Genomic DNA, 26,941 nt, shown 5'->3' with positions numbered 1-26,941 from the left:
GACTGACACAAGGCTTTGTCTTCTCTCTTTTAATAGGTCTCCCTGTCGCTTTCTCTCTTGCATTCATTTTGGTGAACTACCTTGTCTTGTTTTGATTTAGACACCCCCTGCCAGACTCTATCTATAGTCAGACTCAAGGCGATTGGCATAGCTTGCATGGCGTGGATGTTCTCCGGAGCAGCTGTTTTTACAGAGCATGCTGCTCACAAAGCTTTGGCCTTGTACTCTTTTCTTTCTTCTCTACTTCACTCTTTCCCTATAAAGTTCTCCCCTCCTCTCTCTCTTTCCCTCCCTCTTGTCGTCTTTAGCTCAGAGGATGAGTTCACACTCTGGATAGAGTGCACTAGCAGACAGGGCTGTTTTATTGTGCGCTAGCACTTTGCCTAGTCGCTGATGTTCTTCTGTGTTGCTATAGGAGATGGAATGTTGTGGAGAAATGCCACTTTAGATTCTTCCACTGATTCGCTCGCGTACCTCTTTGCACGGCTTCTCCATCTCCGCCAGAACTTGTGCCAAACAGACGGGAGAGAGTGAGGCTGAAAGAAAAGGATTTAGGAAAGAAGCAAAGGAGTGAGTAGAGAAGAGGAACTTGTGCCAAACATCTGTTTTGCTGTGGTACCACATGTGCCGCTTGCTAGGGAAGAGCAGGAGACTCGAATCAGTCAATTCAGAAATGTTTAGCCACGGCATTTCTTCAGCAATGTCTTTTCACAACCCTCATGGAGACACCGATTCTAATCCTGATTACCTCGGTCTGGCTTGGTGATTGATAAGCTGATCTGTGATTGATTGGCTTGTTCTGTGGTGGCCTTGATCTAAAGGTGTTCTAGTCCGTGGCGAGAAAGAGAGGGAGCCGAGAGACTGTAGTTTTAAACTTCCTCTGTCAGAAGGTGAGGGGTATTCTACGATTTATGTTACTCAGTTCATTATTCCTCTGTGCCGACTTGCGTGTATCTGTATGTAAAAGAGAGGTGGAGGAAGAGGAGAGAGCGAGAAAGTATGTTTTTGTGTGTCAATGAGAGAGACTTTTCTCTGTGATTCAGGGAGACTGTATTTGAGCTCCACGGCCCGTGTGTTTTGTCAGCTGCCCATGGGCCTGTTTCTCCTGGACTTTTGAGGAGGCCTGTCTGGTTTTAACACTGCTGAGCGTACCTACAGGGGTATATACTCTCTCTCTCTCTTTCTCTCTCTCAAGTGAACACAGACTCTCTAACCTCTGTTTCTTTCCTTCTCTCTCATACTCGCTCTTTGATATCATGTCTCCCAGGGAGAAGTATTTCAATCTGTTGGTGAGCTGTGATCAGCTTTGATGTCAGTTTTGAACATACTTGTTCATTGTGTGGTCTTGGTCAGATAGTCATTTACAGATATATTGTTATCGGTAGTTCACTAGAGATATTTTTAATAGAAGTGAAGGAAAAAAACAACTCCATTTTGGGCATTAAATCTACCCATAGTTTATAAAAAACAATTGTTTTTGAAAGATGGATAGGTTATTTCTTTTGGTATTGTAACCAGTGCTCTGGTATCATCTACACTGCTTTTAGCTTCTTTTTGTTAGCAGTTCCTTTCTATTATAGATTGGGTTACTTTAGCATAATAAGCCAGGAAATGTAATTCCTTTGAGCCCTGATTTACTGTCACTCTATTTCTCGAAGGTGCACAGGAAGATCAGAGAGGACACTGATATGGCACAGGACTCCCTTCAGTGCCTGGCCCAGCTGGCCTCCATGCATGGCCCCATCTTCCCTGATGAGAACGCTCAGGTGACCTACCTGGCACACCTGGTGGAGGGACTGCTCAACATGATCAATGGGTGCGTGCATGTGTCTGAGACCTACAGTTTATAAAATGGGGCTGCTTATTGTTTATATTTGTTAGTCCTGCTTTCAATGAATTTGCAGAAGTTTTCTTAATTAATTGGTGAAGTTCCCAAAAAAAATTATATTTTGCATAAATAAAACTTGGACTATTTAGACTATTAAATGTTTAATTTGTGACATTAAATGTGTCCTCATCATCTGATAGTGGTAATGCATCCAAATGTTTTTACTTTTGGGTTTAGTTTCTCTCATTATACATAATGATGATTCTCATTTGTTTCTCATTATTTGTAATACAGTAAATGTTTACAACAATGCAAAACATCTTAATGGTCCTAAAAATAGGCTTCATTTGCTTTAAGCAAAATATAATTTCTTTCATTTTTTTTATTTTTATTTTGGGGTGAAATATGACCTGAACATGTATTTGTGTTCACTGTTTAAATACACTGGAATCTCCATTTTGATTTAAAGAAGGAATGATAACTCTGCAACTTAAGTTAACACACAGACACACATGCTCACACACACACTGCTGTTTGGAATTTGAGAACAAGTAGGCGTAGTGAGTTGGGGTCTCTCTCCCCACTCCTCCCTCTCTCTGCCATTCTGTAATCACCTATTCCTGGAGCATTTTTCCAGTTGCATCATCGGAAAACCATGCGGCAGGTCCGCCAATCTGCCGTGATTGAACTCTTCTGCTTACAATTTAAATACATCTGATATGGGTTAGTGTCGCAGTTGGGAGCATAAGAAAAGGCAGACCTCGGGTGCACTTCCAGCACTTAAAAGGGAAAAAACACTTGTGTTCCCAAAATCTAGGTAGTGTTTCGGCACTGCAGCAGTTGAATGTCATGTCTGAAACCTTAAAGTTTCCCTTTCATGGGGGACTGGGTAGCTCAGCTAGTAAAGACGCTGACTACCACACCTGAAGTCGCAAGTTCAAATCCAGGGCGTGCTGAGTGACTCCAGTCAGGTTTCCTAAGCAAGGGCCGGTTGCTAGGGTGGGTAGAGTCACATTGGGTTAACCTCCTTGTGGTCACTTTAATGTGATTCTCGCTCGCAGTGGGGCATGTGGTGAGTTGTGCGTGGATGCCACGGAGAATAGCGTGAGCCTCCACATGTGCTACGTCTCCGCGGTAATGCCTTCAACAAGCCACGTGATAAAATTTGCAGATTGACGTCTCAGACACAGAGGCAACTGAGATTCGTCCTCTGCCACCCGGATTGAGGCAAGTCACTTCGCCACTACAAGGACTTGGAGCACATTGAGAATTGGACATTCCAAATTGGGGCGAAAAGGGGAGAAAATTTTAAAAATAAATAAAGTTTCCCTTTAGTGCAGCAGTGGTTTGAGGGTACCTGTGATTTGCAGATTATGTTTCAGGGGAGATAAAGCCAGAAATAAGGATTGCCAGTGGATAAACATTTATCCTATTCCATACTATTTGCACAGTTTACTCTGTACCACTGCAGGTTCACACTGTATCTCAGGGTGCTTGCACACCGTTACTTTTGGTGCAGGCCCAACTCCATTTGTGGTTAGAGTTTGGTTTGGGATACAGTGGTTTTCCTAACTCCGGTGTCCACTTGGGGTACGATTCATATAAACAGGGTTTATAGGATGTTCTGATCATGAAACATGTTCTGATTGTTTTTGCCCTTTAACAGGATTGATATTGAAGACTCAGAGGCCGTTGGCATCTCCAACATCATCAGTAACTTAATCAGCACATTTCCCCGAAGTGTTCTGACAGCGCTCCCGAACGAGCTCTTTGCCTCTTTCATTAACTGCCTCACACTGCTCACGTGTTCCTTTGGTCGCAGTGCTGCCCTGGAGGAGGTGGTGAGTACTGGAAAAGTATACTAGACACAATAACCACATTTCCACTTTCGGGCCAAATGAGGCTGTGCTAGTTCGTGCCAGTTGCATTCCCACTGTCACTTCCGGGGCTTCATCATGCCTATTTGGGGCCAACGTCCAAGCGCCCTGTCTCGCCGATTACATTGGGCTAAAGGCCAACTGGGGATTGAGGTGGGGTCAGTGTCAAAGTTGGAGTTAAACGGAGTCAGCTCAGACACTAATTTCCCAATTTGTCTCATCAAGCTACCAGCTTACTTTAACAGATCAAACAGAGAATGTAGAATCATCAGTACTGGTCAGCAGATGAAATCAGGGCTGTTCTGAATAGTTGAGTGGATGAAAATGTGCAACATCAGATCGACGGTGTCTGCTGGACCAAAGACATGATTAAGTATATTGTTGCCAATCTTTAAAGTTGTGCGTCCAACGTACTACAGTACAGGTTCGGGGGAAAAAAAATAAATAAAAAATTAAGGCACATTTTAAATCCCATGTTCTTTTAAAGGGCTAGTTAGTCTCCAGAGTCAGATTCCTCAGCTTTAGCTTCCCTCTTGCTTGTGAAATAGGTGGGGAATTCAGAGCGATTTTGGTGTTACGGCTAGATGTCCATGTCTACCCAGTTGAAAGACCTGGCTCGCACTGGAAAAGCGGCTAATGATTGTTATAATCTGCAGAGTAGCTGTGGACTGGATGTCAAACCCGTTTTTATTTCCACTTTAGGATGATTTTATTTCTTTGTATAGAGAAAACTCTTATTTGCAGTTGGTAAATTGTTTTATATTTTTGTGCAATATTAGGTATTGCAAAGGAAAATTTAAAATAATTATACCAGAATGCTATGGCTCCCACATCATTCAGTTCAGTTACTACAGGCTAAATGCTGGCCTATTAGGTTCACTGTGAGTTGATAAAGATGAAGCTAAATCCATCTCTGTTGATAGCTGGATAAGGATGACATGGTGTACATGGAAGCGTATGATAAGCTGCTGGAGTCTTGGCTGACGCTGGTCAAGGAGGATGAGCATTTCCCCCGGGGCTGCTTTGTCCAGCCGGCTGTGCAGGTCTTCAACTCCTACATCCAGTGTCATCTTGCAGCACCCGATGGCACAAGAAACCTGGTCAGCACAACTGTATTCATCCGTCTTCATGTGCAAAACATATTTTATTATGCTGAGAAAACATCCACCCATCTTTCTGGGCATGCCTAATCGATATGTCAACATTGTCAAAACTTTTCCTTATACAGTTTCCAAATGCTAATTTGTTGCTTTTATATATTATTTATATTTCTGGTCTTCTTTTCTTAATTAATGGAAAATGGAACAACAAATGTCTGAAACATTTTTTTCTTCAAAGAACCATCTGCCAAAGAAATCTTCTCCAGCATATGGGTTTGGCCATATACTTTATTTGTCTTTTTAGACTGCAAATGGTGTGGCTTCTCATGAAGAAGAAGAAATAAATGAGTTACAGGAGGATGACAGGGAGCTGTTTTCAGATCAGCTGGCCAGCATCGGCATGTTGGGGCGAATCGCTGCAGACCACTGTATACCTCTACTCACAGGGTACAAACACACATTTCATCTTCAGAGAAACCACTGTAATAAACAACTGCTTGTGAGCCTAACATTTCTGGTCTGTCTTTAGTTTGTTGGAGGAACGAGTCACACGGCTTCACGGGCAACTCCAGAGACACCAACAGCACCTCATGGCCTCTACAGACCCAGGCACGGTGGATCGGAAAGTTTTAGACGACCTTTATGAAGACATTCATTGGCTAATATTAGTCTCAGGTCTGTGTCATTCTTTGCAGAGTTAATAGTGTGCTAGGTATTGAGATGAAAATGGGATGTTTCCATTCATCCAGGTCATGGATGCGGCTGTTGTAATTTTCTGTCATGTTACATATGTTTGCTTGGATGTATGCGTTTTATTAAAAAAAAAAAATTCTCCCCAATTTGGAATGCCCGTTCCCATTGCGCTGCAAGTCCTCATGGGGATGTAGTGACTCGCCTCAATCCGGGTGGCGGAGGACGAATCTCAGTTGCCTCTGCATCTGAGACGTTCAATCCACGCATCTTATCACGTGGCTTGTTAAGCGAGTTACTGCGGAGACATAGCGCATGTGGAGGCTTCACGCTATTCTCCACGGCATCCACAAACAACTCACCACGCACCCCACCGAGAATGAGTACCACATTATAGCGACAACGTGGAGGTCACCCCATGTGACTCTACCCTCCCTAGACACCGGGCCAATTTGGTTGCTTAGGAGACCTGGCTGGAGTTACTCAGCACGCCCTGGATTCAAACTCGCAACTCCAGGAGTGGTAGTGTATTTACTCGCTGAGCTACCCAGGCCCACCGCTTGGATGTATCTTATATGTTGCACTGCATTTCCTGAAGGAACCTTGTTTTGTTCATTGCTCTGCAATGTATAAGAATAATAATAAACCGGACTTTGCCTTTTTTTGTCTAGTAGTCCTTGATGAAAAGCCGTTGGCCACAGTAGATTACCATTCAGTTCATTGCTGAAGCGACCAGTTGGCAGAGGCTTTTGCTTATACGGCCGGCTACAATCTCTTATAATGCATAAGAAATCCTCAATTAGAATGGATGCAACAGCCCTAAATGCAACCCTAGTATTTATTGGGGAAAGAAAACGACAGGAAAAAATAGACCAACTATTTTACAACTCAATCCAAGTGATGGACATATTTTTCCTAGTGCAACCTCTGGTTGAGTGCTGTTTCTGCATCTAAAAGAAAGTCACTGTGTGCTTTGTTGGAGCTTGTTTTGATGATTTGTATCGCTAGATGCAGCTGAAAATAAAAAATAAATAGCATATTTGAAACATTTGCACATAGTTGTTACTGAATTTCCAATTAAGTGAAGTCATGCCACACATGACCATTATCTATCATTCATTGTTTTCTTGATCTGTTATTGCTGTCACTGCCAAATACTCAAGTACGCATTCCCATCCCTAAAATGTCTAGGAACTTTTGTAGTTGTCTAACGGATGGTTTTGTTGTTTTAATAGGCTACCTCTTGGCTGATGACCCTCAGGGTGAGACACCATTGATACCTTCAGAAGTTATGGAGTACTCAATCAAACACTCCACGGAGGTGGATATCAACACTACACTTCAGCTCCTCGGCTCTCCTGGAGAGAAGGCCACCTCCATCCCTGGATGCAACAGAACAGATTCAGTTATCAGGTAAATTGAAATTTGTATGGTTATTTAAATTGTGCTTGGTAGATCTTGCTGTAAGAGCGTTATAAAAAAGTTGATCTCATGCCATTTAGTGAGCTGTGGGAGAAGTGTGAGCACCCCTGCTATAATTTTAACGATCAGCTGGTGGGGAGGTTTGACCGTCTGGCTGTTTGCATATCTAACTGCCTACAGAAACAATGACTTAAGAACTCTGGAGCCTTGGTGACTTAAGCCGCCTTATGTTTTGAGTTTACCACTTAGAAATGCTGCCCGACAGACCAGGCATGGTGTAGCACAGGGTTTTTGATCTGCCCCCGGTGCTGGCAGTTCAATTGCCCAGTGGGGAATGCCTTGGCACGCTCCCAGCTAGGCCTGCCACGCGAACAGCAGCCCTCGAGTCGCCTCAGCCCCGGCGCCAGCCAATTCTCCAACACCACTCCCCACACATTATTCAATTAGAGCCAGGCCAGGTGCTGCTCAAAGCCAGGGTCAGAGGGGAAAGCTAGGGGCCGTGTGTGTGTGTGTGTGTGTGTGTGTGTGTGTGTGTGTGTGTGTGTGTGTGTGTGTGTTCAGAAGCTATTTCCAATTTGATAAACCTTGATTTTAGTTTCTATTTTCTGCTACTGCTTTCCAGGGACTGCACTCTCATTATTGGATTTGAGGCTGATTTTGAATGCCATGAGATCATGTTGTTATTATTCATGCTCACAGGTGGTCGAGGTTTAAGAATAATGAAGAGAGAACGGAGGACATATGTTATGGTTCGACACACTCACAGGATTGTGTCACTCAAGTGTTTTTCTCTGACATTTTCAAGTGGATATTTGATCTGATTCTAATCTGATGGGAATGGGACAGATTGGGAACTTCGTGAATAGTGTCATTTTAATGATCCAATAAAGAGTAATTTGTAGAGGCTGTTACTGAAACTACAGTTCCTTAGAGACCTAGTGGTTTTGTCTGCAGATATCTGTCAGTAATCTGATTTTAGGTTAGTGATTTGTGCCATTCCAAAACCGTGGAGGTGAGGATTGAAAGATTGGAAGGACGCTGAGCTGATGGCTGGGGGGCAGGGATGGATATTTTGGATGGGTAGTGTGGAGGTCAAAGGATTTGGAGGGACAGGTTGATGAAGGGTTGGGGATATGGAGACTATAGAGGATTTGGAAAGACAGTGGGCTAGGCGATTGTGTTTCCAAATAACTGGCACCAACCCTGCAGCTCTGAAATGTCAGTGAGGTTTTATCTTTATAAACAGTACGAAACATTTAAGTGTGCTGCACTCAGCGGGCAGTGTTGAATATCTGTCTTCCAGTATAGTAAGCTTCTCTAATCCCTTTCTTGTGTCCTCTTTATTTCCAGTGGAGGTGTGAAAGAACGATAGCTTTTGTTATTGTGGGCTTTTGTTGAGTCTTGGAGCATCTAGACAGAACTGCCATGAGCTCTGTTCCATCCACTCTGCCATTTATCATCCTTAGTTTGCTTCTCCCTTGACTTTTTTATATATTCTATTTCAGATTGTTCTGTTGGCAGGAAATTGCCTGTATATATTTAGCTATATTTACACTTCCATTTCTCTACCTCTCTCTGCATAGGTTGTTATCGGCGGTGCTAAGAACATCCGAGGTAGAATCTCGGGCTACACGAGCGAGTCTGACTGAGCTGTTAAGTCCTCAGATGGGCAAAGACATTGTCTGGTTCCTTCGGCGCTGGGCCAAGACATATCTACTGGTGGACGAGAAACTCTATGGCCAAGTGAGTTACTATGTAAAAAATAAGGCATGGTCATGAAAAACCTGGAATTATCAAGGAATTGGTTTTTTTCCAGGCCTGTCATAGAAATGTCTGAAAATTCCTAGAAATTTCTATTATGAATATATACAGTACTGTACAAAACTATTAGGCACATAAGATGTTTCACCAAAACATTGTCATAAGATGGTTATTTGTATATTCAGCTTTAGTGGGTCAATATGAAATCTACATTTTAGATTCCCAAACACTCCTTATGCAAATAAAATATAATAGAAAACAGGGATCCCTGCAACAGATGGCATGGCCCACACAGAGCCCCACACTGAACATAGTCAGTCTGGAATTACATGAAGAGACAGAAGCAATTTAGACAGCCTACATAGAAGAACTATGTCCAAAAACTATGTCCAGGTATATCTAGGAAAATTGGTTCTGTTTTGAAATCAAAGGTGGTCACACCTTTGAGATATTGATTTAGCTTTTTTCATGTTCATACAGGTCTTTGTATGATGTTAAAGGGATAGTTTACCCAAAAATGAAAATGTTCTCATTCTTTACTCACTGTGGCAGGGCGGAGGGCGGGGCTGGGTCGTGATCCTACACACCCAGTCCCGTATTAGGCTAATCAAGCCTCCCGAGAGGGATAAAGGTCGACTGCAGAGGATCGTGCGGAGAGAGAGATCGTTAACGGACATGTCCGTCATGTGTGTGTTTATGTTTGTGCTTTTGGTTTAAGTTTTCATTAAATTATGATTTATATTGACAAGCCAGTTCTCGCCTCCTCCTTTCCATTGATCCCTTTACACAAACATAAACACACACATGACGGACATGTCCGTTAACGATCTCTCTCTCCCGCACGATCCTCTGCAGTCGACCTTTATCCCTCTCGGGAGGCTTGATTAGCCTAATACGGGACCGGGTGTGTAGGATCACGACCCGGCCCTGCCCTCCGCCCTGCCACACTCACTCTCATGCCATCCCAGATTTATAAGACTTTCTTCTACAGAACACAAATTAACATTTTTAGAAAAAATACCTCCGCTCTGTTGGGCCAAACAATGCAAGTTAATGGGTGTCAAAATGTTGATGCTCCAAAAAGCACATAAAGGCAGAATAAAACTAATCCACATGACTCCACTGGTTAAATCCATACCTTCAGAAGTGATATGATGAAACAGATCAATATTTAAGTCAATTTTTGCTAGACATTTTTCTCCCTGCCATTAGGTGGCGATATGCATGAAGAATGCGAATCACCAAAAACACAAGAAGAATGTGAAAGTGGAAGTTAAAGTTGAAGTGGAGATTGACTGAACAGGGAGGATAATTTATATTAAAAATGGATTTAAATATTAATCTGTTACTCACCTAAACCTATCATGTCACTTATGAAGACATTGATTTAACCACTTGAGTCTCATGGATTACATTAATGCAGACTTAATTTTTGGAGCTTCTTGGAGTTTTTCACTTGCATTGTATGGACCAAAAGAACTGAGAAATTCTTCTAAAAATCTCCATTTTGTGTTCTGCTAAAGAAAAAGTCATACACCTCTGGGATGGCTTGAGGGAGAGTAAATAATGAGATAATTGTCATTTTTGGGTGAATTATTCTATTAATTGATAAATGAAAACAATTTATGCATTATGTTTGAAGAAACCCTCACTATAAAACATTTTCTAAAACTTTTGGAGAGTCATGAATTAAATGAACCCTGCAAATTTAAGTTGGTCATTGTGTGAAATGTGTGAGGTTGCAAATATGTCTGAATAAAGCCTTGTAAAAAGATCTCTGTTGGTTGTGTTCAAAAATGATGTGCAAAATCCTGGTGTGCAGCCTAGACATTATTTACATGATATGATATGGCTTCTGTCTCTTTCGCAGATCAGTATGCCCCTCAGCACAGCGTTTGGGGCTGACACGGAGGGGGCGCAGTGGATTGTGGGATATCTGTTGGAGAAGGTGATCAATAATCTCTCTGTGTGGAGTTCTGAGCCAGAGCTGGCTAACGACACAGTGGTGCTGCTGGTAACTCTTGTGGAGAAGAGAGAAAGGTTTGTTTGTCCAAATGTGAATGTGATGCATACATGCAGCAGTGCTTATGTGGGGATCAATGAGGGCTAAATATGTGACTAATTAGCCAAAAGCTTTGCAGGACAGCTGCTTACTGACAGCCACAAGGGAGTGAGTGCTGTGAGATGATGTCTTCATACGACATTGGTAGATAGAAGACCAAATTTTGTTAATGTGCCCCACCTGCTGTTGGTATAATAGCATTGCATCTGAAAGTCATTTCGAAACTTTAGAAAATATAATTCAATTGGCAAAAAATTGCAAAGTGCATTTTAAATGCAAACCTTTTTAGGTTATATATATATATATATATTTATTAAATTAATCATTTCTGTCACAATTTACTGACTCTAATAAACCTCTAGAAATGTCTTCTCTGGAAAATCCACAAAAAATCTGGCACTTCGCCATAGCACTAAGATATCGTATTCAAACTTGGCATGTGAAAACAAATGCAAGGCTTGACGTCAGTGACTGCATTGGTTTTCCCATGTCTCCGAACAGATTATAATGTAACTTAATTGAAAGTCATACAGGTTTGAAATTATATGGGGGTGATTTGCATGGTGACAGGTTTTGGGTAAACTATTAATTTAACAGTTAATTGCAATAAAAATGACACTCCTTTTATTTAAGATTTAATTATCTCTGTGTTTGTAAACTGAACTCTTTCCCCATCCATGGTTCAGGGCGAACATTGTTGTGCAGTGTGAAAACTGGTGGAGATTGGCCAAGCAGTTTGCCAGTCGAAGTCCTCCCTTACATATGCTGTCCAGTACAGTCCAGCGGACCCTGATGAAGGCCCTGGTCCTGGGGGGCTTTGCTCACATGGATTCTGATACCAAACAACAATACTGGGCTGAGGTCAGTAAAACATTAGCCAAACATATTTGTAAACTAGAGAATGTATAAAATGTATATTGACAAGCGTGGTTTCTGATGAGTGCTCAAATCAAAGGAGGGACAAAACAAATTGACCTCTCTTCGTTCTGCTTCATGCTTGAAACAGTTCAAGAGACATGGCCTTGTTAATTCCTTTCTCTTTTTGTGGGTCTCTACTGCAGGTGCTACACCCTCTCCAACAGCGTTTTCTCAACCTCATTAACCAGGAGAACTTTGCTCAGATCTGTCAAGAGGAGGCTGTAAAGCAGGAGATTGTGGCCACTCTGGAAGCACTGTGCGGCATTGCTGAAGCAACGCAGATAGACAATGTGGCATCTCTTTTCAGCTTTCTCATGGACTTCCTGTCCAGTTGCATTGGCCTGATGGAGGTCTACAGAAACTCGCCAGAAACCGTCAACCTCATCATAGAAGTGTTTGTGGAAGTGGCCCACAAACAAATTTGCTACCTGGGAGAAGTAAGACATATTGTCAGAAGAGGACACATGCACTCATTATTAATCTTGTCTCTATTTTTTTATATATTTGTAATATTTTTCTAGTGCTGTCAGTTGATAATTTTTTTTAAATATTGCGATTAGTCGCACAATTTCCGTAGTTACAGTAATCGTGAATAATCGCCGATTTTGAAAGTGCTGAAATTTGACTTGAAATATACTTTTCATGTCAAAATGCATTTATTTCCTTTTTAGGAAAGAAAACAAAACCATATGGAACAATATAATGATTTATTAACATTTTCCAAACAAAGCCTTCCACAGTATAAAAATAGAAGTGCACAAAAATATCACCAATTCAAGTAACATTAAATGTTTCCCAAAGTCCAAGTAGGAGTTTGACTAATTGAAAGAACATGTCCCCACATAGGTTGCATACTCATTGCAATGGCCATTAAATCTCTTAAACTCTCATCATCCACAATATTAATCTGTGGTTATCCACTTTGTTATAGCAATCGTGAAGCTGCTTTTATAGTTCGCATCAGGGCGTCAACGCCAGTGTCAAGCGCTTGATTTCTTGAATTTCCATCTAGGCTTGTTTTGTACAAAACATAGCATTAAGAGCTCCATTCCCCATCACTTTATCACTAACTATATTTCCATCCAAGGATGTTTTGCAAAAAAATGCGTAGCGAATCAAAATTAAGCTGAGGGAAACACAAATTATCGTCAAAGTGTCGACATAATATTTAGCGCATAAATCCTATGTTGACACATCAAATGTAGAGGAAAAACTAGTTTAAAGTTTTTGTTAATGCCATTTTTCTCGACAAAAACTTTCCAGTGTCACATGACAGAATTCACATCTCATCTGTCCTCACAACAAACAGCATAGCAGAGAGGAACACTTGGAGTGACGAGGAGATGCAATTTTTTCTTTAATTTATTTAATGACAATGACATTACCGTTAACCTTGATGGAAGTTTTTTTATGGACTGCACGTTTCCAAGCCAGTAAAGATTATGGCAATTTTTTCCAAACCGGCCGGTAAAAGTAACCCTTAAATTAAATTAATCCAGTGCGATTGGCGTGCTGGTTAAAAAAAGCAAAACTGTGAATCTGAGGTTTGTAAGCCTTATCAGTTCTTTGAGTGTCTGAAGTGGATGTTGGCCAAAGAGCAGATTCTTTTTTATTGTATTGCAATAAAAACTTTTCAGAACAGAAAAATAAAAGTGAAATAAAATTCTGTGCCAGTTGAATTAAACAAAAGTGCCAAAATAACTAATACACACAGATAAAAATATATATAAGAGAAAAGGGAGAAGGCTAATTCACTTAAATGAAGACTAATACATCAAGTGGTACAGAGATGGATAAATAACAGCTATGGGGTGATAATATACCAAAGGTTATAAAGACAGAAATTCGTTCACACATTTCATGTTTTGATGTTTCTTTTGAAAAAGGTGTTAAGAGTTTTAATGTAAATTCCAACAAATTCCAGTAATGCAGTGTGTCAAGCATTTCATGCAATCGATTGTTTATTAATCCATGTAAAAGAGAAAGAAGCGAGGGTGATTTCTTTTGGTTGGAAAATTTTAAAGAGTGTATAGCCTACAAAAGCTCAAAATTGTGTGATTTGAGCAAAGTGGAGTGTTGTTGTTTGGACACTGCAGCCCCGTGGTTTACAACATTTTCTGGAGGGACAAATACAATTACATAATGTGAACAGATTGTCCATATATTTTTAATTCAAGAGTAATATAGGATTACTGGCTCCAAATGTCACCTTTTCTATTGTATTTTGCCAGGTTTTACAATCAATTTCTTCTAATAGCCTAATCCCAGATACAGACAAGCTAGCCCATTGCTCCATTTCAATGTCGTCTTCTGATGTTTCATACATTTGCAATTATGTGAATTTAAAATGACAGTAAGACATCTGGGATGGGAAATTTGCAATATTTGCAATTCTGTATGGAACTAGATCAGTGGCAGATTACTTTTGTGCTAAATTAAAACGTAGTTTTTGAGACATAAAATAAAATTTTTATGCATTTCCACTTATCTGTCGATAACAGAACTGTGCAAAAAGTGGACAGAAACTTAATGAGTGGCATGGATGTTGTGTTTCAGTGTAAGGACTCCAGGCGGACACATCGCATAGTGTTTATGCTGTATTTTTAATTAAAATTCTCCCAATTTGGAATGCCCAATTTCCACTACTTAGGTCTTCATGGTATGATGTATTAAGGGAAAATGCGTTAATTGCGATTAAGAAAAATTAAACGCGTTAAACTTTTTAGATTAATCGCATGCATTAACGCGTTAATTTTTGACAGCTCTAATTCTTTTCTCTGTATAAATATACTTAATAAAACCATACATTGCTTTTTAAATGTACTTGAAAGCATCATACTGTTGTGTACTGCATCTGAACTTTTTTGTGCGATATCGAAATACAATTTTCAGTTTAGATTTCCGTTATTAAAATTACTCCTTTTTCTTCACAGACTAAGTCGATGAAACTGTATGAGGTGTGCTTGACGCTGCTGCAGGTCTACTCAAAAAACAATCTTGGTCGAAAGAGACTAGACGTGGCCGCAGAGGAGGACCAGTACCAAGACCTTCTACTCATCATGGAGCTTCTCACGAACTTGCTCTCCAAAGAGTTCATTGACTTCAGTGACACCGGTAGTAGCACTTGTTCATGTTAAGCTCACTGATACTCAGTGTCTCTGTTACTTTGTGTGATTTAAATTGTTGTTCATCCTCTATCAGGCATCACCGCACATGTGTCATAATTAACGAGGGCTCCTTATAAGAGATAAACACTAATTGTGTTTGTTTGCAGATGAGGTGTTCCGTGGGCAGGAACAGAGTTCTGGTACTGGACGAGCCGTATCGGCTGCTGATGTTGTGCTGTATGGGGTCAATATTGTGCTGCCCCTCATGTCTCAGGACTTGCTTAAGGTAAGATTTGACCCAAAAGTCACAGTTTTTAACAGCAAGAGCTCGCTGTTAACAGAAAGCATGCGTTTTATCTAGGGATGTCAGAATTAATGCATAAAGCTTGCGATTAATTAAAGTTTATCGCATAATTTTTTCTTAATCACTATTAACACATTAACCATTAATACAGCATAGACACTGGTGTGAAGGGCGTAACCTTTGTAATACGTGTCCTTCTGGAGTCATTACACTGACGCACACACCACAAACAGACTCAAAACAGAGCCAGAGCCCTTCTATCAAGGGAACCTACAAGCTAGCATAAAACGGCATAACACGGTGGTCCCATTGACATTCTTTGGGCAGTACTGTTGTAACACAATAGTTGACTGTTATGCTCTCTCCCATGATAGAGCTGTGGAGTTTGTTATATAATAAATATAATATAGCTTTGACGGCGCTTTTCTGTCAATGATAAAATGGAGAAAGGAGCTCTTAGCTCTATTTGATGTACAAAATAACTCAGATAGGACTTTTGATAGGTTGAAAAATTCTTGATTTCTATGTAGAGGTGCATTTTAATTACCACAGAAGCAAACCAAATCTTAACTATCACCAAAACGCAGAGTGAGACGTGTTTGTTTGCAAGCGTTTTTCATGATGAGTTCAAAGCGGTGCTCTATGCTGCCGTTGATGCTCTAACACTGCGTTTCCACTGGCACAATATAAATCCACTCATTGCTGCTCACAAAGCTAGGGAAAAGCTTGCTCCACACCGCTGTCAATCCCACTATCCACTTCGCGAGCGTGGTGTTAGGCTTCCATGGGAATACATTGAAAATGCTTGTTCACATTTACTCACAACTTGCTGGTGGAAATGTACAGTAAAGCTAATCATGAATGCAGCTTCACGATTGCTGTAACAAAGCGGATAGCCACAGTCTACCAGCAGATGAATATTGTGGAGGCTGAAGGTGTCCAGGATTTAATGACCATTGCAATGACTATGCAACCTATGTAGGGACTAGTTATTTCAATTAGTCAAACTCCCACTTAGACTTTGGGAAATGTTTAATGTTACTTGAATTGTTGATATTTAATTGTAATTTATACTGTGGAAGGCTTTGTTTGGAAAATGTTTATAAAGCATTATATTGCTACTTATTGTTTTCTTTCCTAAGATAGAAATAAATGCATTTTGACAAGAAAATAAGTATATATAGTCACATTTCAGCACTTTTAAAATCTGCGATTAATCGCTATTTGTCATGATTCAGAATTTTTAATTGACTGACAGCAATATTTTTAGCCTAAACAATTGCATCAGATACTTGCGATACTATTCTGAATTACTCTGTTCCTCTGTCCCATGTACCTAGTTCCCCTCTCTGTGTAACCAGTATTATAAGCTTATCACCTTCATCTGTGAGATTTTCCCCGAGAAGATCCCTCAGCTACCAGAGGAGCTCTTCAAGAGTCTAATGTGCTCTCTGGAACTGGGCATGACCGCGTATCCTTGCTCATGTGTGTATAGACAACAGTTTGTGTTTTCACTATATTTCCATGTTAATTAATGTGAAAAATATGTACATATTATACAGCATTTCACATTGACCTCCGTATAGAGAGCTTTTTTCCAAATTTGTCTAGATTTTAAAGTCACATATTTTTGTTATTGAATTTGAGGCGGTCTAGTGTTTTTCCTTAACACCCATTGCAGGATGAGCTCAGAGATCAGTCAGCTGTGTCTTGAGGCTCTGTCCCCATTGGCTGAGCAGTGTGCCAAGACACAAGACAAGGACACACCCCTATTTATTGCCACACGACATTTCCTCAAGGTGAGTCGCAGGTCTGAACTAGTGTCCAGACAATATGGGTTTTTCAACTGCTAATGTCGATATTTAACAACTGGCACCCAAATGCACTTGGTCTGTTTCTTTCGTAACTGAGTAGCAGCAACAACAGCAGCTGTTAATTGTCAGCACAGTAAAACCCTTCATCTCTTTAATGCTTTAGGTTTAGTCTTTTTATGCACCATTGCTACAGCAAAACGCTGCATCAACAATACAAGAGTATTCCTGTCAGATAAGAGTAATATTCATGTATTTGTGAGGTGCTTTTCAGAGATTAAAATCTTTTAGTGATTCTGTCTGACAGTGTTAAAAAAAAATAGTTACAGTAAAATATGTTTAAACTGCTTGATGTTGTGAACTAGATACGTAGTTTATATTGTACCAGTTCTGCGCTTTTGAATGTGCCGCAAGGAGCACCCTGAAGCACTCCGGTTACGTAGAAGCGTGTTATTCTCCGTTCAGGATCCGTATAAGCGGTTCTGCGCCGCTCTGTATTGGAGCCTTTCTTATTTTTTACTTTTCTTACATTGATAGTTTTTTGCAATATGATGTTATAGTTATTTAGCCTATTTATTTATTGATTATCCATTAGTCACCATGTTGAAGTGCTGCACTGTTCGTCCGTTTATCCCTCTATAAGGCATCTGATCGGGGGTCACGTGAACATAACGGAGCCTAATTATACATTATTATCTACATCTGTAATGTGTCTCCTAGAATGGGAGGGTGCATGTTTTCGTGTGAGTTTGCGATCCGATAGGATCAACTTGACAGTTGAGTAGTGTGTGATCTTCAGTCGTTTAGTGTGCAAAGCCAAGTTTTTATCAGTAGCTATTTACAGTAGATAGTCGGCAAGTATATAATACCCAGTATTTTTAGAATCTGTTCAGATACTTGATTGCTTAAATTAAATGAACACACATTTTTGCTATTCAAATTGATTAAAAAAAGTATAAAAAGATAATGTTAATTATCTATTTACATTTGTATTCTGACAGAAGGGGGTAGGGCTATCGGCCAATGCTGATGATGATAATCTAAAAATAGCCAAATATTGGCTAATTAATTAGTGTGTAGCTCATCAGTTGATAATATTTAATTATTTCAATTTAAATATATCAATTTCTCACTTGTTCCATAGTTGGTGTTTGACATGCTTGTGCTGCAGAAGCACAACACTGAGATGACAGTGGCAGCTGGAGAAGCACTCTATACACTAGTATGCCTGCACCAGGTATGTACATGATTCATCACTAAATGCAAGTTGTCAACTAGAGGGGCCGGGGCCCACTGAGGGGCCTCCACAAACTTCAATTGAGGCTGTGAGATGACAGTGATTTCAAATAAGTCATTCAAATAATCAAACTTGAGATTGTGTTTAATAAGTGATGGTGTTCATTTTAGGCGGATTATTCTGAGCTGGTGGAGACGCTGCTCTCCAGTCAGAGGGATGCTGTGATCTACCAGCGACTGGCAGACGCATTCAACAGCCTTACTGTCAGTAGCACACCTCCAACCATGGACCGCAAACAAAGGGTGGCCTTCCTTAAAAGCCTGGAGGAGTTTGTTGCCAATGTGGGCGGGCTACTTTGTGTCAAATAAACCCATTCCTCATGTGGTTAAACCACTGTTCATGACAGTTTCCCCTCTTTCGCTCAGAGAAGCCTTTCAACATGCCAAACTATAGAGCCGCTCAGAGCCGCACAGATGAACTCCACTAGAGCACTGATACTCTGGCCTGGGCATTCAGACATGTATGTATGCCTCCAGACCAAAGGAAGGCTGTGGTGAGGGGCTGGCAAAGACCGAGAGGGGACGTCCCGCTGTGATCATTTTAGTCTGATTTGATCATTGTTTACTTAACCACTGAGAGTTCCTGAGATAAACATTTATGAAGGGCAGAGGGGAGAATATTTCTACCCCCTTTACACATACACACACTCTTGCAGACGCCTCTCCTTGAGTGCCTTTGTATTTGGTTTCTCATGTCTCAGATCCAGCCGTCTCTACGGCGATGAATAGAACTTGTGCTCACGGTAACTAGGATTGTGTGCTGTGGTTGCCATGACAACGAAAAAGCCTTTCCAAATGAATCTTTAATTAACGGAAGGGCGTTATGGAAAAGAAACCAAATTACTTTGTGTTTAAGGGTGTATATATATTTTCAAAAAGACAAAAAATTTAAATGTGTTTAAAAAGCTAAACAAACTAAGGTTTTTATAAGATAATAGATGATTATAGATGAGATTTTTTGATTGATTGTAGTTTTACTCTTTGCTATTGTCACTTCGTTGTCCTGATCACAGCAGTACAGCTGAAAGCATTATCAACAAAAAATAATGTGTGATCAGTTTTCTGAAACGGCTGTGGTCTCCTAAGGTTTTGTGTTTCTACAATAACTTCAATAATGTTCCACTTTCACAGATACACAAATACTCTTGAAACTTTTGGAACAGCCAACATTGTTGTAGCAATAAAATACCAAAAATGACTACCTAGGGATGTCAACCCACTAATTCTGTTATTCTGGAATGCCTGAAATGACCTGTAAAATTGTACATAAACTTGATATAAAAAGTTAATTGTCTTTGGTGTGATCTACATTTTATTAATCTGTTATCTGTCTGAATGTTCTCTGTTTGTTATTGAAGTGTGTGTGAGCGTGTATTTATCACTTTGTGGGGACCAAATGTCCCCATAAGGATAGTAAAACCCGAAATTTTTGACCTTGTGGGGACATTTTGTCGGTCCCCATGAGGAAAACAGCTTATAAATCATACTAAATTATGTTTTTTGAAAATGTAAAAATGCAGAAAGTTTTCTGTGAGGGTTAGGGTTAGGTTTAGGGGATAGAATATAAAGTTTGTACAGTATAAAAACCATTATGTCTATGGAAAGTCCCCATAAAACATGGAAACACTACGTGTGTGTGTGTGTTCTTGGAGGGTTTAAAATGTTGGGGTTGGGGGATACTTAAATGAGACTTAAATATTGATCTGTTTCTCACCCACACCTATCATATAACTTCTCAAGATATGGATTTAACCATACCACTAGACTCTTGTGGATTAATATGCTTTTTGGCCATTCAAAGTTCTGGTCTATATTCAGAGTGCGAATTACCCCACCATAATTGGGGGGTACTGCTCCTTCCAGCCAGGTTTCTTAAGCAACCAAATTGGTCCGGTTGCTAGGGAGGGTACAGCCACATGGGGTAATCTCCTCGTGGTCACGATTAGTGGTTCTCACTCTTTTGGGGCAGTGGTAAATTGTGCATGGATCATGGAGAATAGCATGAGCCTCCACATGCTGTGAGTCTCCGTGGTGTCATGCGCCTCACGGATTGAGGTGAGTAGCCTCGCCACCACGAGGACCTACTAAGTAGTGGGAACTGGGTATTCCAAATTGGTAGAAAAAGGGATAAAAAAAGTTATATAATAGGTGTGGGTGAGAGACAGATCAACATTTAAGTCCTTTTTTACTATAAATCTCCACTTTCACTTTTTTCTTCTTTTGTTTTTGCCGATTCAAATTCTTCATGCATAATGCCACCTACTGGCCAGGGAGGATATTTATAGTAAAAAGCAACTGCAATATTGATCTGTTTCTCACGTACACCTTTCATATCGTATGGATTACTATTATGCTACCTTTTTTGCTTTATTGAGCTTCAACTTTTTGGTACCAATTCATTTGCATTGTATGGACCTACAGAGCTGTGCATGTACATGACTTTCTTCTGTTGAGCTCAAATGAAGATTTTCCTTCAAAGTGAGTGAGTAAATGATGTGAGAATTGTAATTTTTGGGTGAACTATTCCTTTAAGGACATTTATATTTGCTCAGTCATCACATGGAGGTTATTCTTTACATGTTCTGTTTTAATATGGACAATGACCGAGGGTCTTATTCATGGTAACATTGTTATGAGTTTACCTCAATATGCCAGCCCTTACATTCCAACTGTTTTGTTATGTGCGCTTTGAGCATAAAAAGGTCAAGAGAAATTTTTTTGAGTGAAAACATACCTGAAGAGAGAAAACCACAACATAGTTCTCCACAATCAGATGATGCGAGCAGAAATATGGGCGATGACTCGTTTTGTTGTTGGGTGAGCAAAGTAAACTGTTGTTGTTTCCAGTAAGATGTGTCACTAAAGGTTAAAAGCAGGGCATGTCAACAAGGCCAACGTGTAACCATATGTAGTCAATACATTTTATAGTGGTTTATAGTGAAACCGGTAATCGTCCCATCCCTACAGGTAAGTAGCCGGTAATTCAATGTATGAAGACGTGACACGAGCTATGAAAGAACAAAACACGTTAATAAATGAAGGTTGTAAAATCAACAAGCTAGACGTCAGCTAGCAACTTATAATTATCCATGCACGTCAGCAGCAAACCGTTCTCTATCTCCAATGCTTCTAGACGCCACGGTGGTTAAAAATGATACGGTCCACTATAGGGGTGTCTGAAATCGCTTTACATTAAAATGTTCCTACAGTGAAAATAGGAGTTGACTTATATTGTAACCGTAAATATATTTTTTCACAATATCAGAAAAATTATCTGACCCCCCAATACTGATATTTCTGTCCCTTTGGGGGGTACTGGGTCTTCATTGGGGGGTATAGTACCCCCCAGTACCCCCTGTAATTCGAACTATGTCTATATTCACTTGCATTGGGACATACGGAGCTGAGATATGCTTCTGAAAATCTTATTTTGTGTTTGCAGAAGAAAGAAAGTCTTACACATCTGGCATGAGGTTGAGGAAATGATACGAGAATTTTCATTTTTAATTGAACTATCCCTTTAAGAGTAGTATGTCATTCCAACTGTTGGTGTGTGCAATTGTCCCAGCTCGGTCACCGTAGTGCATAACACGTGTTATACGATTTGCTATTTAAGACAAATATTTCGTTCTCTTTTAAGCTCATTAGTTAGTGCTTCATGCTAATGTTACGGTGTGGTTCATTTTTAAGATACGTTTCATATTCGATTATAACGTAATTCTATATTGTTCGCTAGAGTTACTGCAGTTAGCATCATTATTGAATGAACGCGACTCTCGCAGTTTGCCGAATGTTTCTTCAGCTTGTTCACTCGTTTTCCCGTGTCACTTTGTTGTAAAGTATTTGCTATCATGAGTGACAGTGACGATGATGTGCCTCAGCTCTCTGCGGCTACACTAGCGGCGTTGCAAGATTTTTATGCCGAGAGTGGAAGGACGGTTTTGGGACAAGACTCAACCCCGACTGACAAGTTTTCTGTTGGTGCAATGGAGGAAGACTGGGTACCGTTTAGTAGTTCATACAGTATGAATGCATTACATGATAAGTGTATGTTTTAAATGACATACAGAAACCCGCATTTATAGTGGTTATTAATGCTGTTCAAAGCTTATCTGTTCTTGTCGACAGCACATGAGTCAATTCTGGTACAGTGAGGAGACGGCCACACGGTTAGCAGAGGAAGTCATACAGCAGGCGGGCAAAAATGGGAGGTTAGTTTCAAGCTATTTTGGTCACGCTTTCACATAAGTGCAATACTTTGGAATGACTGGAACACTTACTGTATTTATTAAGGGCTGTAGTAATCTTGTTGTTAAAAAAAATTGGGTTGCTAACAGAAAAGCTTTAAGTTCAAACTCTCAAAGCTAGGGGCCTCCTGAGCAGGCTACTGTCTCTTACAAGTGGAGTGATGTCGACTTCTTACCCAAGATCTTCCATTCATATACTTCAAAGGATAGTTCACCCTAAAATGAAAAAAGTCTCATCTACACACCCTCATGCCATCCCATACGTCGTATGACTTTGTTTCTTCTGCAGAACACAAACTAAGATTTGTAGAAGAATATCTATGAGCAAAACTTTTAAGTTCCAAAAAGCACATAAAGGCAGCATAAAAGTAATTCATACGACTCCAGTGATTAAATCTGTGTCTTCTGAAGTGATCAAACAGTGTTTGGGTGACCAAAATGTAACTTCTTTTTCACTCTACATCTTGCCATAGCAGTCTTTAGGTATGATCATGATTTAAAGCTTGATTATACTTCCTAGTGCTTGATGCAAACAGAGCACTAGATGGCACTAGGAAGTGTAAACAAGCTTGAAAGCATGATCGCCATGGAGACTGCTGATGTCAAGATTTATAGTGAAAAGGGAGTTATATTTTGGTCTGTTCTCACCCAAACCAATTGGATCAATTTAGATGTGGATTTAACCACTGGAGTCTTATGGATTACTTTCATGCTGCCTTTATGTGTTTTTTGGAGTTTCAAAGTTCTGTTCACTTGCATTGGGACCTACAGAGCTGAAATATTCTTCTAAAAATCTTTTTGTATTCAGTAAAAGAAATACAATCAGCATGAGGTTGAGTAAATGATGAGAGAATTTTCATATTTGGGTGAACTATCCCTTTAAATGTAGTTTAGCTATTTTAATGTTATTGTGTTTCAAGTAATTGTATAAACTTTTATTATTTTCGATAAGTAAAAGGTGCCTCAAAAAACTTGTCAGAAGCAATCCTGTAAGACTGTGTCATTACTCATGTTTACCTAACACTTAAACAGGCATTGCTCCAAAAAATATGTAAAAATAAAATATACCCAAATTGCCAGTCACGCACATAGTCCCTGTGAAGCAGCTGCTGCAGCAGCAATCAAGTACAGGTTGAACATGGAATCATGGAAAGCTGCAAAAAAAAATTACATTATTAGTGTGACACATAATTGCCCTAAATATTAAATATTTTGTATTTTTTTTTGTGGTGTTTTCAAATGACCCCCATTGAGAAATTGCAAACTCCCATTCCCCCTTTTGGATTTACATGAATCCCAGAACTTGAATATTTTGGATTCAAAACACCAGATTAGTGTGCTGTAAATCGCTAAAGCATCAATTAAATGATACATTTAGTAATTTACTAGTTTCTACATTGCTGTTTTTTGTTGTCCCTCTTAACTGAAATTGTATATTCCTACACTGTAGGATAGCTTGTGTGAGTGCACCTAGTGTGTATCAAAAGCTGAAGCAGTTGGAATCCGAGAGGTTAGACGGTGTCTCTGCTGTTTTGATGGAGTATGACCGACGTTTTTCAGCTTATGGAGATGAGTTCATCTTTTACGATTATAACAACCCTCTTTGCCTTCCTGAGGATGTCCCTTCTCAGAGCTTCGACATTGTGCTCGCAGACCCTCCATACCTGTCTGAGGAGTGCCTCAGCAAGGTGGCGCTCACCATTAAACACCTCACTAAGGGCAAAATCTTGCTCTGCACTGGTTAGTGAAAGTTATAACTCAGCTAGACATGTATGCTCTCTGTTTTCATTTCACAAGTGTTGGAAAAGAAAATCAAAATAAATGTTTATGAAGTTTCAAATACAGCTTAAAGGAATAGTTCTGCCACAAATTAAAACTGTCACTTATTTACATTTGGTCATTGCTAACTGCTATGCTCATTTTTGTTTTCTGTGGAACACAGAATTTTGAAGAATCTTCATGCAGCTTTTCCATATGGCAGCTGTTCATAGTGATTGGCTCTCAAGCTCAAATAGTGACAAAAACAGTGTAAAAGTAGTGCATTTAATGTGTGTGCTATATTTATTATATTGAAGCTATGCAATAGCTTTGGGTAAGAAACAGACTTAATTTTTTAGTCTTTATGTTCATATAAAAACATCATCGTATGGGTTTGGAATGACATGAGGGTGAGAGAAAAAATGACAATTGTCATTTTTAGGTGAACGATGAAGAAAGACTTCTTGCTGGTTAGATATTGGATGTTTGTCAAGATGTAAACATGTTCATGTTTGATGTCATGTTCATTACTTTTGTTCTAATCTGCATCTTATTCTTACAGGAGCTATTATGGAGGAGCACGCAGGGAAACTTATGGATCTGAAGAAGTGCAGTTTTTCCCCAAAACACAATCACAATCTGGCCAATGAGTTCCGCTGCTACGTTAACTACGAATCAAGCCTTCTGTCTTGAAAAGGCTTTGAATCTGACATTTAAACCTTAGTTGTCCCTTCAAACATCAGCAGACGATTTGGAACTATGAATACTTTCACTGCAAGTGGAGATTAGCAGGATACATAGCAGAGGAAGTCTTCGATTATACTTTTGGCTGACTCAATTACACATTATGAAGGTTTGCAGTCATGCAAACAACAGTATCACTAACTCCCAATGCATAAAATAGTTCAAGAGATTAATTTCCTAAATGCATTTTTGTTTAATATATTACAGATACAATAGATTTGTGTGGAACTGTGTTATTCAACACCAAGATACTGACTGGCTTTTTCCAAGAACTTTGGCTTTAAATCTTTGTATTTTGGCACCAAAGGTTTTCCTTTAGCCTGGCACTGTAGACTACAATCAGGAATCTTTGAGGACAAGTTCTCAATTAGTTTTGCCATAATCACTTTATTTTTCTTGCAATAGCTTGTTTTTTGTTTGTTTGATTTTAATATACAAGTTCATCAGCTTTTCTGTTTATTTTTTCTAATGGTGGTGGAAACTGCTTTTTTCACGTTTGGCACACAAGTACAACCCACGGCCACGGAAATGTAGCTCTCGGTGTAGGAATGACGGCCCCCGATACACGAACCGGTACGGCGCAGTGTGACGGTGGGGATATAAACAGGAGTGCTTCGGAATCGGTCACTTTCCTCCCCGTTCGGACCCGTTAGGCATCCTTTACACAAACAATATGCCTCCGGAAGAAATCGTGGGTACCTCGCTGGATCGTGGGAGATTCTAATCAAACAGAAAATTCGTGTTATTTTTGCCACACAAAGTAAAAGACAACATTCAGTCAAAATATGTAAATCATGATCGAAATGTTCAAAAGTATCTGGAATATATGCATGCGTAAGTAAGGCGAATCTTCACGGTTATGCTGTCCTACCTGTACGCCCATGGTGAAAGGCTGAGGAAGTTTACGGGGGTACGTGATCTGTCACGTGCAAAGCGACCCGCTGTTGGACAGGTCATATTCTGGCGCTCCGGGGGCGCGAGCTGTAGGGTGTGATGAAACGCACTGAGCACCCCGACCGAGAGCCTCCCGAACATCTGCTCCAAAATCTCCTCCGGTAAATCCAGACAGGACCGAGTCCTCGACGCTCTCCTAGACACCTTCGGTCCCCGTTCACCCGATGCGCTCCCACAGCGCAACAGCAAAATCAGCAGAAGCGCCAAAGCATTTCGACAGAGCATTTCTCCAAACAGCGTCTGAACCCTTTTTAAAAACTGCCAGTAAGCGATTAATGGGAAATATGCGTTAAAATTAATCTCTAGCCAAGACTTTAACCGAGTTTGTGCGACCTACAGAAATTTTCCAGTTGTTGCGTAAAGCTGTGCCTCCCTCATCCGTCTGTCCCGTTAGCGCTCAGTACACTCTGCTGCCAGATATTGGGCGGACTGTATGGTATTGAATAATATACTCTTAATAGATCAAATAAAATCAATTCATGTCATTGTAACTATTTAACACCCAACCTGGGCCAAGTAGGTGCGCGAAGCGTGTTGCGAAAATGCAATCTTCTGTTTCGCGACTGCTTGCGGGTCCTTGAATAACGTCTAACGTGCGAGTAAGGGAAGCTGGTAGAGTTTGTGGTGCCACCCTACGGTAAATTGGTGCCCTTTGCAGACTGCATAATATATGCTTAAAGGGAGCGACGGTACTCTGTCAATCCACAACATGCATATTATGAAGTAGATATACTCCTATTTGAAACAAGAGTCACGATTTCTGTTTTCATGTTTGTGTTGACATTTTTGAGGATCTGCAAAAAGTTGACCATTATGAACAAGCAGAGGGCTTCCCCTTGCATGCACTCCCATCTCCCTGTTCTTCACATTGTTGATAACGCTTTCACTAAACGTGCATACATAGACCTTCAGAGCTGTACATCACATTTTCTGTTCATTTTACCACATGCTATAATGATACTGGATTTCAGTTTTATATAACTATAACATATTTAAAAAGTACAAGTAGACATTTAGGAACATTATTGCGTCTAACACTGCTTTGAAGCTCCGAAAAGCACA

The 26,941-nt window shown here is 40.1% G+C and overlaps 3 protein-coding genes across 3 annotated transcripts in view; 2 read left to right on the top strand and 1 right to left on the bottom strand.

Moving 5' to 3' along the window:
* Positions 1–19,795, top strand: part of xpo4 (exportin 4) — a 60,768-nt gene extending 40,973 nt beyond the window's left edge. Inside the window, exons 8-23 of the mRNA XM_052143027.1 lie at positions 1,659–1,816; positions 3,495–3,669; positions 4,629–4,805; positions 5,110–5,252; positions 5,335–5,480; positions 6,731–6,908; positions 8,501–8,660; positions 10,549–10,718; positions 11,427–11,601; positions 11,802–12,095; positions 14,592–14,772; positions 14,933–15,051; positions 16,410–16,540; positions 16,751–16,868; positions 18,025–18,117; positions 18,288–19,795. Coding sequence (XP_051998987.1) covers positions 1,659–1,816; positions 3,495–3,669; positions 4,629–4,805; positions 5,110–5,252; positions 5,335–5,480; positions 6,731–6,908; positions 8,501–8,660; positions 10,549–10,718; positions 11,427–11,601; positions 11,802–12,095; positions 14,592–14,772; positions 14,933–15,051; positions 16,410–16,540; positions 16,751–16,868; positions 18,025–18,117; positions 18,288–18,485 — 2,616 coding nt within the window. The 3' untranslated portion in view covers positions 18,486–19,795. The remainder of the gene's footprint in view (positions 1–1,658; positions 1,817–3,494; positions 3,670–4,628; positions 4,806–5,109; positions 5,253–5,334; positions 5,481–6,730; positions 6,909–8,500; positions 8,661–10,548; positions 10,719–11,426; positions 11,602–11,801; positions 12,096–14,591; positions 14,773–14,932; positions 15,052–16,409; positions 16,541–16,750; positions 16,869–18,024; positions 18,118–18,287) is intronic.
* Positions 19,796–21,778: 1,983 nt separating this feature from the next.
* On the top strand, positions 21,779–24,896 carry eef1akmt1 (EEF1A lysine methyltransferase 1). Its single transcript, XM_052142519.1, has 4 exons — positions 21,779–22,177; positions 22,305–22,387; positions 23,874–24,163; positions 24,744–24,896. The coding sequence occupies exons 1-4, from the start codon at positions 22,028–22,030 to the stop codon at positions 24,872–24,874; spliced, it is 654 nt and encodes a 217-aa protein (XP_051998479.1). The 5' UTR covers positions 21,779–22,027; the 3' UTR covers positions 24,875–24,896.
* A 328-nt stretch (positions 24,897–25,224) lies between these two features.
* il17d (interleukin 17d) lies at positions 25,225–26,830 on the bottom strand. The gene is made up of 2 exons (XM_052142520.1): positions 25,797–26,830; positions 25,225–25,645 (listed from the first exon to the last, which is right to left on the bottom strand). The coding sequence occupies exons 1-2, from the start codon at positions 26,102–26,104 to the stop codon at positions 25,369–25,371; spliced, it is 585 nt and encodes a 194-aa protein (XP_051998480.1). The 5' UTR covers positions 26,105–26,830; the 3' UTR covers positions 25,225–25,368.
* Positions 26,831–26,941: the final 111 nt, after the last annotated feature.

This window comes from Xyrauchen texanus, chromosome 14 (assembly GCF_025860055.1).
Source record: "Xyrauchen texanus isolate HMW12.3.18 chromosome 14, RBS_HiC_50CHRs, whole genome shotgun sequence".
Taxonomy (NCBI): domain Eukaryota; kingdom Metazoa; phylum Chordata; class Actinopteri; order Cypriniformes; family Catostomidae; genus Xyrauchen; species Xyrauchen texanus.
This window is presented reverse-complemented; position numbering and strand designations above follow the sequence as displayed.